Source organism: Pan troglodytes, chromosome 23, assembly GCF_028858775.2.
Source record: "Pan troglodytes isolate AG18354 chromosome 23, NHGRI_mPanTro3-v2.0_pri, whole genome shotgun sequence".
In the NCBI taxonomy this organism is placed as follows: domain Eukaryota; kingdom Metazoa; phylum Chordata; class Mammalia; order Primates; family Hominidae; genus Pan; species Pan troglodytes.
The window spans coordinates 33,764,654-33,780,858 of record NC_086016.1 but is presented as its reverse complement, the minus strand read 5'-3'; the positions used below and the strand labels follow the sequence as shown (position 1 = coordinate 33,780,858).

Genomic DNA, 16,205 nt, shown 5'->3' with positions numbered 1-16,205 from the left:
CACGCCATTCTCCTGCCTCAGCCTCCCGAGTAGCTGGGACTACAGGCGCCCGCTACCACGCCCGGCTAATTTTTTGTATTTTTAGTAGAGACGGGGTTTCACCGTGTTAGCCAGGATGGTCTCGATCTCCTGACCTCGTGATCCGCCCGCCTCGGCCTCCCAAAGTGCTGGGATTACAGGCGTGAGCCACCGCGCCCGGCCGGAAGTGTGCTTTAAAGTTTGAGACTGTCAGGCCCGGCGCGGTGGCTCACGCCTGTAATCCCGGCACTTTGGGAGGCCGAGGCGGGCAGACTTGAGGTCAGCAGTTTGAGACCAGTCTGGCTAACATGATGAAAACCCGTTTCTACTAAAAATTCGAAAATTAGCTGGGTGTATGGCACGCCTGTAGTCCCAGCTACTCGGAAGGCTGAGGCAGGAGAATCGCTTGAACCCGGGAGGTGGAGGCTGCAGTGAACCGAGATCGCATCTCTGCACTCCAACCTGGGCAACAGAGTGAGGCTCTGTCTCAAAAAATAAAGTTGGAGACTTTTATTCTAAAAGCATTCAGTGAGCCATTTATTTATTTATTTTCCTGTAAGCTTGGAAAAATAGGTTCTTCCCCACCCATCTACATGACAGTAATGAGCAAATATCCTTATCAGATAATACATGATTTGCAAACATTTTCTTTCATTCTGTGGGTTGCCTTTTCTCTCTCTCTCTTTTTTTTTTTTTTAAGGCAGAGTTTCACTCTTGTTGCCCAGGCTGGAGTGCAATGGTACGATCTCGGCTCACCACAACCTCCACCTCCCATATTCAAGTGATTCTCCTGCCTCAGCCTCCCGAGTAGATGGGATTACAGGCTTGCGCCACCACACCCGGCTAATTTTTGTATTTTTACTAGAGACAGGGTTTCACCACGTTGGCCAGGCTAGTCTCCAACTCCTGATCTCAGGTGATCTGCCCGCCTTGGCCTCCCAAAGTGCTGGGGTTACAGGCGTGAGACACCGCGCCCAGCGTCTTTTCACTCTCTTGATAGTGTTCTTTGATGCACAAAAGTTTTAATTTCGAAGTATATCTTTTTGTTGTTTTTGTTGTTGTTGCCTGTGCTTTTAACGTCATATACAAGAAATCATTGCTAAATGCAACGTCATGAAGATTTCCCCTATGTTTTCGTCTAAGAGTATTATAGTTTTAGCTCTTCAGTTTACATCTCTGATCCATTTTGAATGAATTTTTGTATATGGTGTAAGGCTGCACTTTACTTTTTGCATATGGATATTCAGTTTTCCCAATGCACTTCATTTGGAAATAATTTCCCCCCATTCCCTGCTGGTTTACTACTCTCAATTGGATAGTAAAACCAATTAAACCAATATGTATTTTTTTAAAATGGTGTCTCACTCTGTCTCCCAGGCTGGAGTGCAATGGCATTATCTCAGCTCACTGCAACCTCCCCCTCCCGGGTTCAAGCAGTTCTCGTACCTCAGCCTCTGGAGTAGCTGGGATTACAGGCAGGCGCCACTATGCCCAGCTAATTTTTGTATTTTTAGTAGAGATGGGGTTTCACCATGTTGGCCAGGCTGGTCTCGAACTCCTGACCTCAGGTGATCCGCCCGCCTTGGCCTCCCAAAGTGCTGGGATCATAGGGTGAGCCACCGTGCCCAGCCTCTTAAAAAAAAAAAAAAAATAGAGATGGAGTCTCACTATGTTGTCCAGGCTGGTCTCTTTTTTTCTTTCTTTCTTTCTTTCTTTTTTTTTTTTTTTTTTTTTTTTTGAGACGGAGTCTCACTCTGTCACCCAGGCTGGAGTGCAATGACGCGATCTCGGCTCGCTGCAAGTCCGCCTCCCGGGTTCACGCCATCCTCCTGCCTCAGCCTCCAGAGTAGCTGGGACTACAGGCGCCCGCCACCACGCCCGGCTAATTTTTTTTGTATTTTTAGTAGAGATGGGGTTTCATCGTGTTAGCCAGGATGGTCTCAATCTCTTGACCTCGTGATCCGCCCACCTCGGCCTCCCAAAGTGCTGAGATTACAGGCGTGAGCCACCGCGCCCGGCCCAGGCTGGTCTCAAACTCCTTGGCTCAAGCTATCCTCCCATCTCAGCCTCCCAGTGAGTGGGGATTGCAGGCGTGAGCCACTGCGCCCGGCCAAAACCAATTCTATACATTTGTTTTTTTCTTTTCCGACTTCTGAAAACCATGACAAAGGGAGGTTTCTTCCCCCCAATACCAAACCTGGTGCCTTTTAAGCTCTCTGTAGGAGCTGAGTATGCCCTAGTTGAACTTAAGCCAACTACACAGAAATACCTGCAGGGGCCAGGGAGCATATTCCTCCTCCTGTCAAATGCCTGGTGAAGGCAACTGTGATTATCAGCTTAGCAGATGAAAAAGTAGGGCTGCATTCCTTCAGTTGTTGGACCCAAATTCTGCCATATTCTGACAAAGGGCTTAAAAGGAAGGATGTTTAGGCCAGGCGCGGTGGCTCACGCTTGTAATCCCAGCATTTTGAGAAGCCGAGGCGGGCGCATCACGAGGTCAGGAGATCGAGACCATCCTGGCTAACATGGTGAAACCCCGTCTCTACGAAAAATATATATAAAAAAATTAGCCGGGCGTTGTGGCGGGCGCCTGTAGTCCCAGCTACTCGGGAGGCTGAGGCAGGAGAATGGCGTCAACCCGGGAGGCGGAGCTTGCAGTGAATCGAGATCGCACCACTGCACTCCAGCCTGGGCGACAATGAGAGACTCTGTCTCAAAAAAAAAAAAAAAAAAAAAAAGAAGATGTTTAGGACATGGTTTTTGGAGTCAGAGACGTATGTTCAAATTCTGGCTTCACTATTTTATAGTCTTTGGGCATATGCCCTTTATGTACCCTTGAAGATGTTGCTTAACCTTCCTGAGCCTCAGGTACCTCATCTTTAAAATGGGGATAATGTCTCGGGCCTAGCTGCGAGTCTCTAGTCAGTGCTCAGTAAAAAGTAGCAGACATGATTGAAAACTCGTTTTCCTCTTACAATTGAAGATAGGAACCTTTTCAAGAGCAAGCACCAGGCACCGAATTTAACGACTGGTTGCATTTCTAGGTGATCCAAGACCGTTTGCCCCCGGTCTCCCTGGCAGCACAGCGGTAGGAGATAAGAATGATATGACACCATGCTTGCAAAGTGCTCACAACACACTCCGGCGCTTAAAAAACGAGAGCTGAGTCATGGATGCCCAGTTTCCCCATCCGTAAAATGAGCAAGTTCGATCACTTGAAACGACATTCTTGGATCTTGGATGACTCAGATTTTCCAGGTACATGAGGAAAGGCACCCAGAGGGAAGGAGGAGGAGTGGCAGTGCTGCGACCAAGCCCAGGTTTAGCGAAACCTACAGCTCCACTAGTTCCCCTACCTCCGCAGGTGCCAAGCGGGTTAGGCGGGGAGTAGCCACAGGGCGGAGCTTAGTCGGCTCCGCCCCCAACCCGCGCTTTTCTCATTGGCCCACTGAACTCGAGACTCGTGACGCCTTAAGCGTGCGCCCAGCGTGTGAAGGGGGCGTGGCTCGCTGAGAAGGAGCAGACAAGATGGCGACGTCCGTGGGGCACCGATGCCTGGGATTACTGCACGGGGTCGCGCCGTGGCGGAGCAGGTATAGCAGCGCGGAGAGACTACCTTGGGGCGTGGGGCAACCTGGGCCAAGCTGGGGTCTGAAGAGAGATGTTTCTGTGTCGCGGGCTCGCTCTGAGGCGAGCTCGGGTGGAGACGGAGCCACCTTCACCTCGAGCTTAGGAGCAGGTGCGACTGCTCCTGCGTAGGGCGGTCCGGATTTACTTAGGGTGTGGCCTAGAAGCTCTCGCTTTGCCCTTTCCAGCTAGGTGGAAGTTCACGAGGGACAAAAATCAGATGAAATAGGCTACCTGCCCGTCTCTTGAGTCGAGGCAGGGCTTTCAGATGTTCAGATGCCATTTTCTCGTGTGTTCGTTTTCGTAGAAGGAGCGATGTCCTGTGGGAAGGACACTAGATTGAGTGTCAGGCAACTTTCATTTCTGGATCTTAGTCTTTGAAGCTCGAGGGTTAGGTTAGGTAATCTCAAAACAATATGGTATGGGGCTAGAGTCTTGGTTACCCTTGTGACCCCCAGCTGTTAGGTTCTTAGAAATGTGGGAGACTTGAGGGGTCTAAGTCCAGCTGTCTCTCTTTGGAGTTAATGAGATTGAGGCTCCGAGAGAGGGAGGGATTTGCTCAAGTTCACCTAGCCAGTTTGTAGCAGAGCCAGGACCCCCATCAAGGTACCCCCTCACGCGACGATCTTTCTCTCAGGCTGCCCGCCGTGAGGGCAGTTGTTATACAGAAAATAGCTTAGAGCATTTGGAGTGTCGGAAAATGGATTAAAATGTTGTAGCTGTGATTCAGAGTCGGCTGCCTGGTGTCATTTCAAAGAGCTAAGATTTGAGAGATGCGCCATACTTGTGTGTTTCCTACAGGGTTCATTTTGTCAGCGTTGATCAGAGGATAACCTGTTGTTTTGGGAGGAGACGGACACTGGATTTGGACTGAGAGGGAACAGAAACCATCATTGGTCTTGTTATGAAAGCGTCACTCTTTCATCATTAACTGTACAGAAATGATTATCTCTCAGGAGAGGGCTCTGCATTGTGGTGGTAACTGTTAGAATTTGGGCAGGAGACTTTGTTTTCAATGTTATTACCAGGCGTGCTGTGTATGAGTCAACCCTGAATTCATTTAAAGTGTGTCACAGGCTGGGCGCGGTGGCTCACGCCTGTAACCTCAGCACTTTGGTAGGCCAAGGTGGGTGGATCACTTGAGGTCAGGAGTTCGAGACCAGCCTGGCCAATGTGGTGAAACCCTGTCTCTACTAAAAAATACAAAAATTAGCCGGGCGTGGTGGCAGGCACCTGTAATCCCAGCTACTTGGGAGGCTGAGGCAGGAGAATTGCTTGAACTTGGGAGGCGGAGGTTGCAATAAGCCAAGATTGCCCCACTGGAGTCCAGCCTGGGCGACAGAGTGAGACTCTGTCTCAAAAAAATTAAAAATAAATAAAGTGTGTCACGAATTGAAAGGACTAAAATGAGACACTCTTAAAAAATTTTTTTTGTTGTTGTTGTTATTTGTTTTGGAAGTCAGAGCCTCACTCTGTTGCCCAAGAGGGAGTGCAGTGGTGTGATGATGGCTCACTGCAGCCTCCACCTCCTGGTCTCAAGCAGTTCTTTCACCTCAGCCTCCTGAGTAGCTAGGACCACAGGTGCACGCCACCCCGCCCAGCTGCATTTTTTTTGGGGTGGGGGTGGAGACAGGGTTTCACCATGTTGCCCAGGCTGGTGTCGAACTCCTGGGCTCAAGTGATCCACCCACTTTCACCTCTCTAAGTGCTGGCATTACAGAAGTGAGCCATCGCAGTCCACCTACAATAATTTTTTTAAATGATGAGAGGAGGCTGTACCTCAGTCACCATCATTAAAAGGGAAAGAAAAGAAGCTATATTTTAGTACCAGTGTAGATAGTTAAGGCTAGACTTAGATGCAGTGGGTGAGAGAGATGAAGATTTGGGTACAATAAGAAACCTTAATTTTCAAAGGTATTCTATATCAAGATAGAAATGATATTAATACACAAACCAAAAAGATAACATTTCTGTGGGTTTTTAGTAAACCAGTGCCTATTTGTGAGATGTGTAAATGAAAACCTTATATTTCAGGTAAGTTTTTCAATAACTGGGTGATGTGTGACAGGTGATAACATCTTGGGTGATAATTTAGGGCCATGTTTCCCAAACTCATTTGATAAAAGAATGGGCTGAGTGGGCTGGGATGCTTGTTAGAAATAGAGATTCCTTGGGAGTCTCTCTGAGCCTGCTGTAGTTTGGGAGGCTGGCTGATTAAAAAAAACAAAGCCGGGCACAGTGGCGCATGCCTGTAATCCCAGCACTTTGGGAGGCCAAGGTGGGTGGATCATGAGGTCAGGATATCGAGACACCTGGCCAACATGGTGAAACCCCGTCTCTAACAAAAATTAGCCGGGTGTGGTGGCGTGTGTCTGTAGTCCCAACTACTCAGGAGGTTGAGGCAGGAGAATCTCCTGAACCCGGGAGGCGGAAGTTGCAGTGAGCCGAGATCACGCCACTGGACTCCAGCATCAGCAACAGAGCGAGACTCCGTCTCAAAAAAAAAAAAAAAAAGATTCCAGATATGCCCCCATCCTACTGCCAATTTCAGATTCAGTAGATATAAGTTGGGGCTCTGGCAACTGTAGTTTTTACAGGTGATTCTTAGGTTCAGGCAAGTACGGACAATAGTACCTAGGAAGTAGCTTCTCGTGCATGACTTCCATCAGAAATATTTATGGCATCCCTACCACTGCAAACCACACTGTCAACGGACCATAGAGAAGGGATAAGAGAGAAGGGAAGAGGAGCAAATGAAGAAATTAAAAACATTTGAAATAGGCCTTGTCTTCAAGGAACTTTACTATATACTTGTAATACATGGTGGAATACGGGATAAAGCCTTCAAGAGGTCTGTCCGTTCTGTTTTAGGAGAACTTTCACAGCTTTAGAAAGCAAGGGAGACATAAGGACTATAGGCAAAATGTTACTACTAGGGGTGATGTTAAAAATGTCTTAGGCCTGGGCGTGGTGTCTCATGCCTGTAATCCCAGCATTTTGGGAGGCTAAGGTGGGTGGATTGCATGAGCTCAGGAGTTCAAGACCAGCCTGGGCAACATGGCAAAAACCCATCTGTACAAAAAACACAAAAATTAGCTGGTCATAGTGGTGCATACATGTAGTCCCAGCCACCTGGGAGGCTGAGGTAGGAGGATCGCCTGAGCCCAGGAGGTTGAGGCTGCAGTGAGCCAAGATCATGCCACTGCACTCCAGCCTGGGCAACAGAGTGAGACCCTGTCTCAAAAAAAAAAAAAAAAAAAAAAGAGAAAAAATAGTGCAACTGGCCAGGTGTGGTGGCTTATGTCTGTAATCTCAACACTTTGGGAGGCTGAGGCAGGAGAATTGCTTGAGCCCAAGAGTTCGAGACCAACCTGAGCAACATAGTGAGACCTCCTCTCCACAAAAAATAGCTGGGTGCACATCTGTGGTCCCAGCTACTTGGGAAGCTAAGGTGGGAGGTTCACTTGTGCCCAGGAGGTCGAGGCTGCAGTGAGCTGTGATTTCACCACTGCATTCCAGCCTGGGTGACAGAGTGAGACCCTGTCTCAAAAAACAAACAAACAAACAAACAAACTTATAACCAGGATGCCATGGAGACAGACTAGTGAGAGTGAATGCTGGTCATAGATGATTGATATGACCATCCCAGTGTATGTCAGCTGAATATCAACTCTTACTTTTAATAACAGTCTAACTAGGTGCCAGTCCCTGAGCTAAGGTTTTGCATGATTGTCTTCTAATGAGGCGAGTTTTGCTTTTGCAGGTGGAGAAACTGAGGCTTAAGATTAGTTAAGAAATTTCCTAAGGTCACACAGCTGCTAAGAAGTGGCAGCGCTGAGATTTGAGTTGCACAGGCAGACTGGAGTGCTCAATTGTGGGCTTTAATTGCCTACTTGCAGGATGCGATGTAGAATGCATGTAGAAGAGACATCTGTTTGAACCCATCCATTCATCTTTCTGGGGCATACTCTCACTATTGAGATTGAAGGCCAGTGAGAACACAGATAAACTCCGTGTTCATCGAGGTATACATACAGTAAACAAATAACTGAATACATGCAGAATCCATTCATTTTGGGTAATAAGAAATGCCATGAAGAAAAAGAAAGCAAGATAATTAAGAAGTTAGTGCTCAACAGAAAGACAAACTTTGCATGTTTTCACTTATTTGTGGGAGCTGTAAATTAAAACAGTTGAACTCATGGAGATAGTAGGAGGATGGTTACCAGAAGCTGGAAAGGGTAGTGGGGGGATGGGAAGAAATGGGGATGGTTAATGGGTATCAAAAAAATAAAATGGGCCAGGTGCAGTGGCTCACACCTGTAATCCCAGCACTTTGGAGGCCCAGGCGTGTGGATCTCCTGAGGTCAGGAGTTCAACACCAGCGTGGCCAACAAACCCTGTCACTACTAAAACTACAAAAAAAAATTAGCCGGGCATGGTGGTGTGCTTCTGTAATCCCAGCTACTCAGGAGGCTGAGGTAGGAGAATTCCTTGAACCTGGGAGTCAGAGGTTGCAGTGAGCTGAGATTGCGCCATTGCATTCCAGCCTGGGCAACAGAGCAAGACACCATCTCAAAAATATATATAAAATAAAATGAATAAGACCTAGTGTTTGCTAGCACAACAGGGTGACTATAGTCAAAAATAATTTAAAATTATTACATTTAAAAATAACTAAAAGGCTGGGCGCGGTGGCTCACGCCTGTAATCCCAGCACTTTGGGAGGCTGAGGCGGGTGGATCACGAGGTCAGGAGTTCAAGATCAGCCTGGCCAAGAAGGTGAAACCCCATCTCTACTAAAAATACAAAAAATTAGCCAGGCATGGTGTTGGGTGCCTGTAATCCCAGCTACTCGGGAGGCTGAGGCAGAGAATTGCTTGAACCCAGGAGGCGGAGGTTGCGGTGAGCTGAGATCATGCCACTGCACTCCAGCCTGGGCGACAGAGCAAAACTCCATCTCAAAAAAACAAAACAAAACACTAAAAGAGTATAACTGGATTGTTTGTAACACAAAGCTTAAATGCTTGAGGGGATAGATGTCCCATTTACCTAATGTGATTATTCCATATTGCATGCCTGTATCAAACTAGCTCATGTAACACATAGATATATATGCCTACTACATACCCAGAAAAATTTTTTAAAAAAATTAAGAAGTTAGTGCTCAAGAGGGCCAACTCTTGGGCATACAGTGCTCAGGAAAAACTGCACTGAGGAGGTAACATTTGAGCAGAGAACTAAATGATGTGGGAGTGAGCCACATAGGAGAGGGGTGTGCCCAGCAGAGCAAACAGCAAATGGAGGAGTGTGGAAAGGGGCACATGTGGTGTGGACAAGGAGTGGCAAGAGGAGTGAGTGAGGAGGAAGAGAGGGAAAGTAGCTAGAGATCTGAGAGGCTGACAAGATGTGGGATCTTGTCTTTCTGTTTTATTTATTTATTTATTTTCGAGACGGAGTCTTGCTCTGTCACCCAGGCTGGAGTGCAGTGTGCGATCTCGGCTCCCTGCAACCTCCGTCTCCCAGATTCAAGCAATTCTTCTGCCTCAGCGTCCTGAGTAGCTGGGACTATAGGCACCGACCACCACACCTGGCTAATTTTTGTATTTTTAGTAGAGATGGAGTTTCACCATGTTGGCCAGGCCGGTCTCGAACTCCTGACCTCGTGATCTGCCCACCTTGGGCTTCCAACGTGCTGGGAGTTCTCACAGGCGTCAGCCACCATGCCCGGCCTTTATTTTTTTGTTTTTTTCAGACAGAGTCTCGCTCTGTCATGCCCAGGCTGGAGTGCAGTGGTGTGATCTTGGCTCATTGCAACCTCCACCTCCTGGGTTCAAGCAATTCTCCTGCCTCAGTCTCCCAAGTAGCTGGGATTATAGGCCACCACCATCACACCCGTCTAATTTTTTGTATTTTTAGTAGAGACGGGATTTCACCATATTGGCCGGCTAGTTTTTTGTATTTTTAGTGGAGACGGGGTTTCACCATATTGGCGAGGCTGGTCTCAAACTCCCGACCTCAGGTGATCCACCCGCCTCAGCCTCTCAAAGGGCTGAGATTACAGGCGTGAGCCACTGAGCCTGGCCAGTGGTAGTTTTCATTGCCTTGCCAGTGGATTGAATGTGGATGATGAGAAAGAAAGGACTTAAAAATGAGTCCTGGGCTGGGTGCAGTGGCTCATGCCTGTAATCCCAGCACTTTGGGAGGCCAAGGTGGGTGGATCACTTGAGGTCAGGAGTTCGAGCCCAGCCTGGCCAACATGGCGAAACCCTGTCTCTACTAAAAAAATACAAAAATTAGCTGGGTGTGGTGGCTTGCGCCTGTAATCCCAGCTACTTGGGAGGCTGAGGCAGAACTGCTTGAACCCAGGAGGCGGAGGTTGCAGTGAGTTGAGATCACGCCACTGAACTCCAGCCTGGGTGACGGAGCGAGACTGCATCTCAAAAACAAAACAAAACAAAACAAAAACGAGTCCTGGCCTGGTGCAGTGGCTCATGCCTGTAATCCCAGAACTTTGGGAGGCTGAGGTGGGAGGATCACTTGAGTCCAGGAGTTTGAGACCAGCCTAGGCCAGATGGCAAGACCTTATTTATCTCCACAAAATATTTAAAAATTAGCCAAGTGTGCTGGTGCACACCTGTAGTCCTAGCTACTCAGGAGGCTGAGGTGAGAGGATGCCTTGAGCCCAGAAATTTGAGGCAGCGGTGAGCTATGATCATGCCACTGCACTTGAGCCTGGGCAGCAAAGCGAGACCCCATCTCTGGGAAAAAAAAAAAAAGGGGGGTTGTACCTGAGTGGCTGGATGAACGGTGGTATCTTTTTTTGACCTGGTGTGTTAATTATAGTAATGTTGGTACTGTAACAGATAAACTCCAGCATTCTCAGTGGCTTAACACCGTAGAAGTTTCTCACTCTTGTAAAGCTGCATTGGGTGCTTCTGATTGGCAGGGCAGCTGTTCTCCAAGCAATGTTCAGGGACCCAGTCTCCTGCCATCTTTTTTTTTTTTTTTTTTTGGAGATAGAGTCTTGCTCTGTTACCCAGGCTGGAGTGCAATGGCGTGATCTCGGCTCACTGCAACCTCTGCCTCCCAGGTTCAAGCAATTCTCCTGCCTCAGCCTCCCCAGTAGCTGGGATTACAGGGGCACATCACCACGCCCATCTAATTTTTTGTATTTTAGTAGCTACTGGGTTTTACCGTGTTGCCCAGGCTGGTCTCAAACTCCTGAGCTCAGGCAATTCCTCCACCTTGGCCTCCCAAAGTACTAGGATTACAGGTGTGAGCCACCACGCCTGGCCTTCCTGCCATCTTTAATACTTCCCACAGTCGGCATGTTTGTCTGCATCAAGCTGGCTGGTGGGGGTAAGCTTGGAGGTGAATGCCTGGGAAGCCTGAATGATCCTCAGATTTCATTGGTTCACACTCAGTCTCATGGCCACACCTTGCTGCACAGGAGGCTGGGAAATGTAGTCTAACAGGTGTCCAGAAGAGGAAGTGCATTTGGTAAACATCTGGCTAGTCTCTCCTATGGATAGAGAACTCTGGGACAGGAGCAGATTGAAGGTGAGTTAGAGAGGGTCGGGAATCCTGTCTTCTACAGACTCAGTTTGAGAGGACTCAAAATGGGGCCATTGGGTAGCTGGCCCCTGGAGGAGCAATGAAGGAGTCATCAGTGGATGGTTCTTTAAAGCCATGGCACTGGATAAGCATCTCTGGGGAGAGTTTATAGGTATAGAAGAGATCTGAACCCTGGGCATGGCAAGAATCCACAGTTAGGAAGCAAAGGAGAATTCACAAATAGAGACTGAGAAGAAACCAGAGAAATAGGAAAAAAATCACGGTCCCAAAAGCCCAGTGAAGAGTGTTTCAAGGAGAGAAGGATCAACTGTGTCATGCTGCTGAGATGTCAAGTAAGATGAGACCTCAGATGTGTGTGTGCATTGGTGTTGGCAACATGCACGTTGTTGGTGACCTTGATGAGGTGGTGTGATAGGAACAAAACCTTACTGAGTGGGACTAAGAGAGGCTGAGAGGTGAGGAAGTGGTAACAGTGAATGGAGAGCTCTTTTTAGGCTTGGAATGAAGGAGAGCAGAAAAGTAGGGAGGACCAAAGAATGATAGCATGGTAGACAGTGTTTGTGTAAGACTGAAGAAATGACAGCATTCATATGAAAATCGGGACGATCCCGTAATAAGATTCTCCTGCCTCAGCCTCCTGAGTAGCTGGTACTACAGCGTGTGTGCCACCACACCTGGCTAATTTTTGTATTTTTAGTGGAAATGGGGTTTCACCATGTTGGCCAGGCTGGTCTCGAACTCCTGACCTCAAGTGATCCACGCGCCTTGGCCTCCCAAAGTGCTGGAATTACAGTCATGAGCCACCATGCTCAGCTAGGTGTTTATAAGTCAAGGAAGTTTTATGTGAAAAAAGGGAAGTACCTAAATCTGATGTACCAAACTGATATAATGAAGCATTTCCCAGTATTTGTTCCAGCAGCTGGGGTTACAGCGGTGGACAAAAAGCTGAGCTGTTTGTTCTTGGGCAGGGTTCCTGAGGGGGAAGATGGATATGCAAAACAAACCACCTGAGTGCCCTGTGTCCAGTTACGGTGGATACATAAATGATCATCTCCCATTCCTATTTCCTCCTGTCAGACAAAGCCTTGTTAATCATTGTGCAAACATTCTTTCAGTTAGGGGTTTTTCAGTATTCTGGAAAACACAATGCGGCAATATACGGAACACAACAATTTATCCTTTAGTCAGTTTTTGCACTTCTCGTTAAAATTCTGTTTAGAAAGCAGGGTTTTAGGCTTTTTGCTGTGGCAGTGGGAGTATCCAGTCTAAGAAATGAACATTGTTCAGAACTGAAAGAACTTTCATATACTGAAATATACCCTTCATTGTGTTAATAGCTGTCTGGCCTTGGGGGTGGGGCTCGTCATGGTAAGATGCTTTTTCTCCTTGTTTGCCTATAGGAGAATCAGATTCATCATGTTAGCTACAATAGTGCTATGCTGCAAGGTGGGTGTGGTTTTTTTTGTTTTTTTTTTTAAGGCAGGGTCCTACTCTGTCACCCAGCCTGGAGTACAGTAGCATGTTTTCGGCTCACTGTAACCTCTGCCTCCTGGGTTCAGGCGATCCTCCCACTTCAACTTTTTGGTTAGGTAGGACTACAGGCACATGCCACCATGCCCGGCTAATTTTTGTATTTTTTGTACAGATGGGGTTTCACCATGTTGCCCAGGTTGGTCTTGAACTCCTGGGCTCAAGCAATCCTCCCACCTCAGCCTCCCACAGTGCCAGGATTATAGTTGTGAACCACAATGCCCAGCCTGGCAAGGGGGGTGTTTGTTTTGTTTTGTTTTGTGATTCTCCTGCCTCAGCCTCCCGAGTAGCTGGTACTACAGCGTGTGTGCCACCACGCCCGGCTAATTTTTGTATTTTTAGTAGAGACGGGGTTGCACCATGTTGGCCAGGCTGGTCTCGAACTCCTGACCTCAAGTGATCCACCCGCCTCGGCCTCCCAAAGTGCTGGGATTCCAGGCGTGAGCCATCATGTGCTCAGCCAGGTGTTTGTAAGGCAAGGAAATTTTATGTGAAAAAAGGAAAGTACCTAAATCTGATAACATTTGTAGGATATCTATACAAGACATAACTTGGGCCAAGTGCTGTGGCTCACATCTGTAATCCCAGCACTTTGGAGGGCCGAGGCAGGTGGATCACTTGAGGTCAGGAGTTTGAGGCCAGCCTGGCCAACGTGGTGAAACTCTGTCTCTACTAAAAATACGAAATTAGTCAGGTGCAGTGGCATGCGCCTGTAATTCCAGGTACTCAGGAGGCTGAGGCATGACAATCGCTTGAACCCGGGAGGTGGAGGTTGCAGTGAGCCAAAATCCACTCCAGCCTGGGTAACAGAGTGAGACTCTGTCACAGACACACACACACACACAAAAGACATAACTAAATGTCCACGAAAGTAAATATTATAGTGTGAAAGTAATAAATGCAATTCTATTTTTCACAAAAATATCAATTTAAACATTTATAATAGAGTGAATTATTCTATCATAAAGGGTTCCAAGGAAAAAAATGTTTATTGACTCGGATACAGTTTTTTAACTTTAGATTTCAGGTCAGTATTTAGTGAAACTGAAGTGATATCTGAACTGAAAGTGAGATATTTCCTCTTTGATTAAGGGGAAACTCAACTAAAAACTCATTAATGCTTTGCTTGCTGGCATAGTCATTTATTGCCACTGGGAATATGTCTTATTTCTTCAGGAAAAGATGAAACAAAGAAGAGAAAGTAACTGAACCAGAATAGTATTTTCCTTTTTTTTTGAGACGGAGTTTTGCTCTTGTTGCCCAGGCTGGAGTGCAATGTCACGATCTCAGCTCATCTCAACCTCTGCCTCCCGGGTTCAAGTGATTCTCCTGCCTCAGCCTCCCAAGTAGCTGGGATTACAGGCATGTGCCACCACACCCAGCTAATTTTGTATTTTTAGTAGAGATGGGGTTTCTCCATGTTGGTCAGGCTGGTCTCGAGCTCCCAACCTCAGGTGATCTGCCCGCCTCGGCCTCCCAAAAAAAACCCAAAAAACCTTTTTATTGGGAAATAGTTTCAGGCTTACAGAAAGTTATAGAAATAGTACATAGAATTCCCAAATACCTTTTACCCAGATTCCTCAAATGTCAGCCCTATTTGCTTTATCATCTTCCATCTCTGTTTATATGTATATGTGTGTGTATACATATACATTTTTTTCCTGAGACACTTGAGAGCAATTTGCCAACTTGATGACCTTTTGCTTTTAAGCCCTTTTCTAGGCTGGGCCTGGTGGCTCATGCCTGTAATCCCAGCACTTTGGGAGGCTGAGGCTGGTGGATCACATGAGATCAGGAGTTTGAGTTTGAGTTGAGTTTGAGACCAGCCTGGTCTCAAACCAGTAGAGTGAAAACTCATCTCTACTAAAAATACAAAAGTTAGCCGGGTGTGGTGGCGGGCGCCTGTAATCCCAGCTACTAGGGAGGCTGAGGCAGAAGAATCGCTTGAGCCCGGGAGGCAGAGGTTGGAGTGAGCCAAGATTGCGCCACTGCACTCTAGCCTGGGTGACAGAGCAAGTCTCTGTCTCAAGAATGAATGAATGAATTAATAAATAAATAAATATTTCAGTCCTCCCCCTACAAGGACATTTTCTTATCTACAGTACAGTTGTCAAAACCAAGACATTTACATTGCTACAATACTGTTATTGAGTGTTTAAATTTTGCCGATTAATCCAGTAATTTTAATTTTAAGAATAATATTTAATGGTTCATTTTTGCTTGGTTATAGCCTCCATCCCTGTGAGATCACTGCCCTGAGCCAATCCCTACAGCCCTTACGGAAGCTGCCTTTTAGAGCCTTTCGCACAGGTAAGGAGCAATTAGAGATGGTGGTGACCCTCTCTCTGCCTCAGTTTGGTCATCTGTAAATTGGGATAAACATAGGGTTGTTGTTAGAGTTAAATGAATTAGTATGTGGAAAGTACCTGGCTTGCAGTTATCACTGAAGCGTTAGCTTTTCTTTCTTTTTTTTTTTTTTTGAGACAGTCTTGCTCTGTCGCCCAGGCTGGAATGCAGTGATGCAATCTCGGCTTACTAAACCTCCACCTCCTGGGTTTAAGCAATTCTCATTCCCCAAGTAGCTGGGACACAGATGTGCACCACCACGCCTGGCTAATTTTTATTGTTAATTTTTGTTGTTTTTTTAATATTTCAAAGACTGCGTGCATACTGGCTAATTTTTGTATTTTTAGTAGAGATGAGGTTTTGCTATCATGCCCAGGCTGGTCTCAAACTCCTGGCCTCAAGTGATCTGCCCACCTTGGCCTCCCAAAGTGTTGGCATTACAGGCCTGAGCCACCATGCCCGGCCTCATTATGTCTTTTTGATTATAGCCATTCCTATGGGTGTGAAGGGGTCTCATTGTGGTTTTGATTTGCATTTCCCTGATTACTAATAATGTTGTATTAGTTTGCTAGGGCTGCTGTAACAAAGCAACACAAACTGGGTTGCTTGAACAGCAGACATTTGTCTCATGATTCTAGGGCTAAATGTCTGAGATCAAGGTGTCAGGGTTGCTTCCTTTGGAGGGCTGTGAGGGAGAACCTGTTCCATGCCTCTTGCCTAGCCTCCAATGTTTTGCTGGCAATCTCTGGCATTCCTTACATATAGAAGCATCACTCCAATCTCTGCCTTCAGCTTCACCTGGTATTCTCCATGTGTGCATGTCTGTTTCTAGATTTTCCCTTTTTATAAGGACACCCATCATATTGGATTTGGACACACCTTGGCAACCTCATTTTATTTTATTTATTTATTTACTTATTTATTTTTTTGAGATGGAGTCTCGCTCTGTCACCCAGGCTGAGTGCAGTGGCGGGATCTCGGCTCACTGCAAGCTCCGCATCCTGGGTTCATGTCATTCTCCTGCCTCAGCCTCCCGAGTAGCTGGGGCTACAGGCACCCACCACCACGCCTGGCCAATTTTTTGTATTTTTAGTAGAGACGGGGTT

General features: G+C 46.9%; 1 protein-coding gene across 2 annotated transcripts in view; it reads left to right on the top strand.

The window, feature by feature from the left end:
* Positions 1–3,190: 3,190 nt before the first annotated feature.
* The window catches only part of PISD (phosphatidylserine decarboxylase), a 43,776-nt gene continuing 30,761 nt past the window's right edge, over positions 3,191–16,205 (top strand). Inside the window, exons 1-2 of one of the 2 annotated variants that reach the window (XM_016939015.4) lie at positions 3,191–3,611; positions 14,984–15,063. In XM_016939015.4, the coding sequence (XP_016794504.1) occupies positions 3,547–3,611; positions 14,984–15,063 (145 nt within the window). In that variant the 5' untranslated portion in view covers positions 3,191–3,546. The remainder of the gene's footprint in view (positions 3,612–14,983; positions 15,064–16,205) is intronic. The other variant, XM_063808190.1, reaches the window with a different exon arrangement.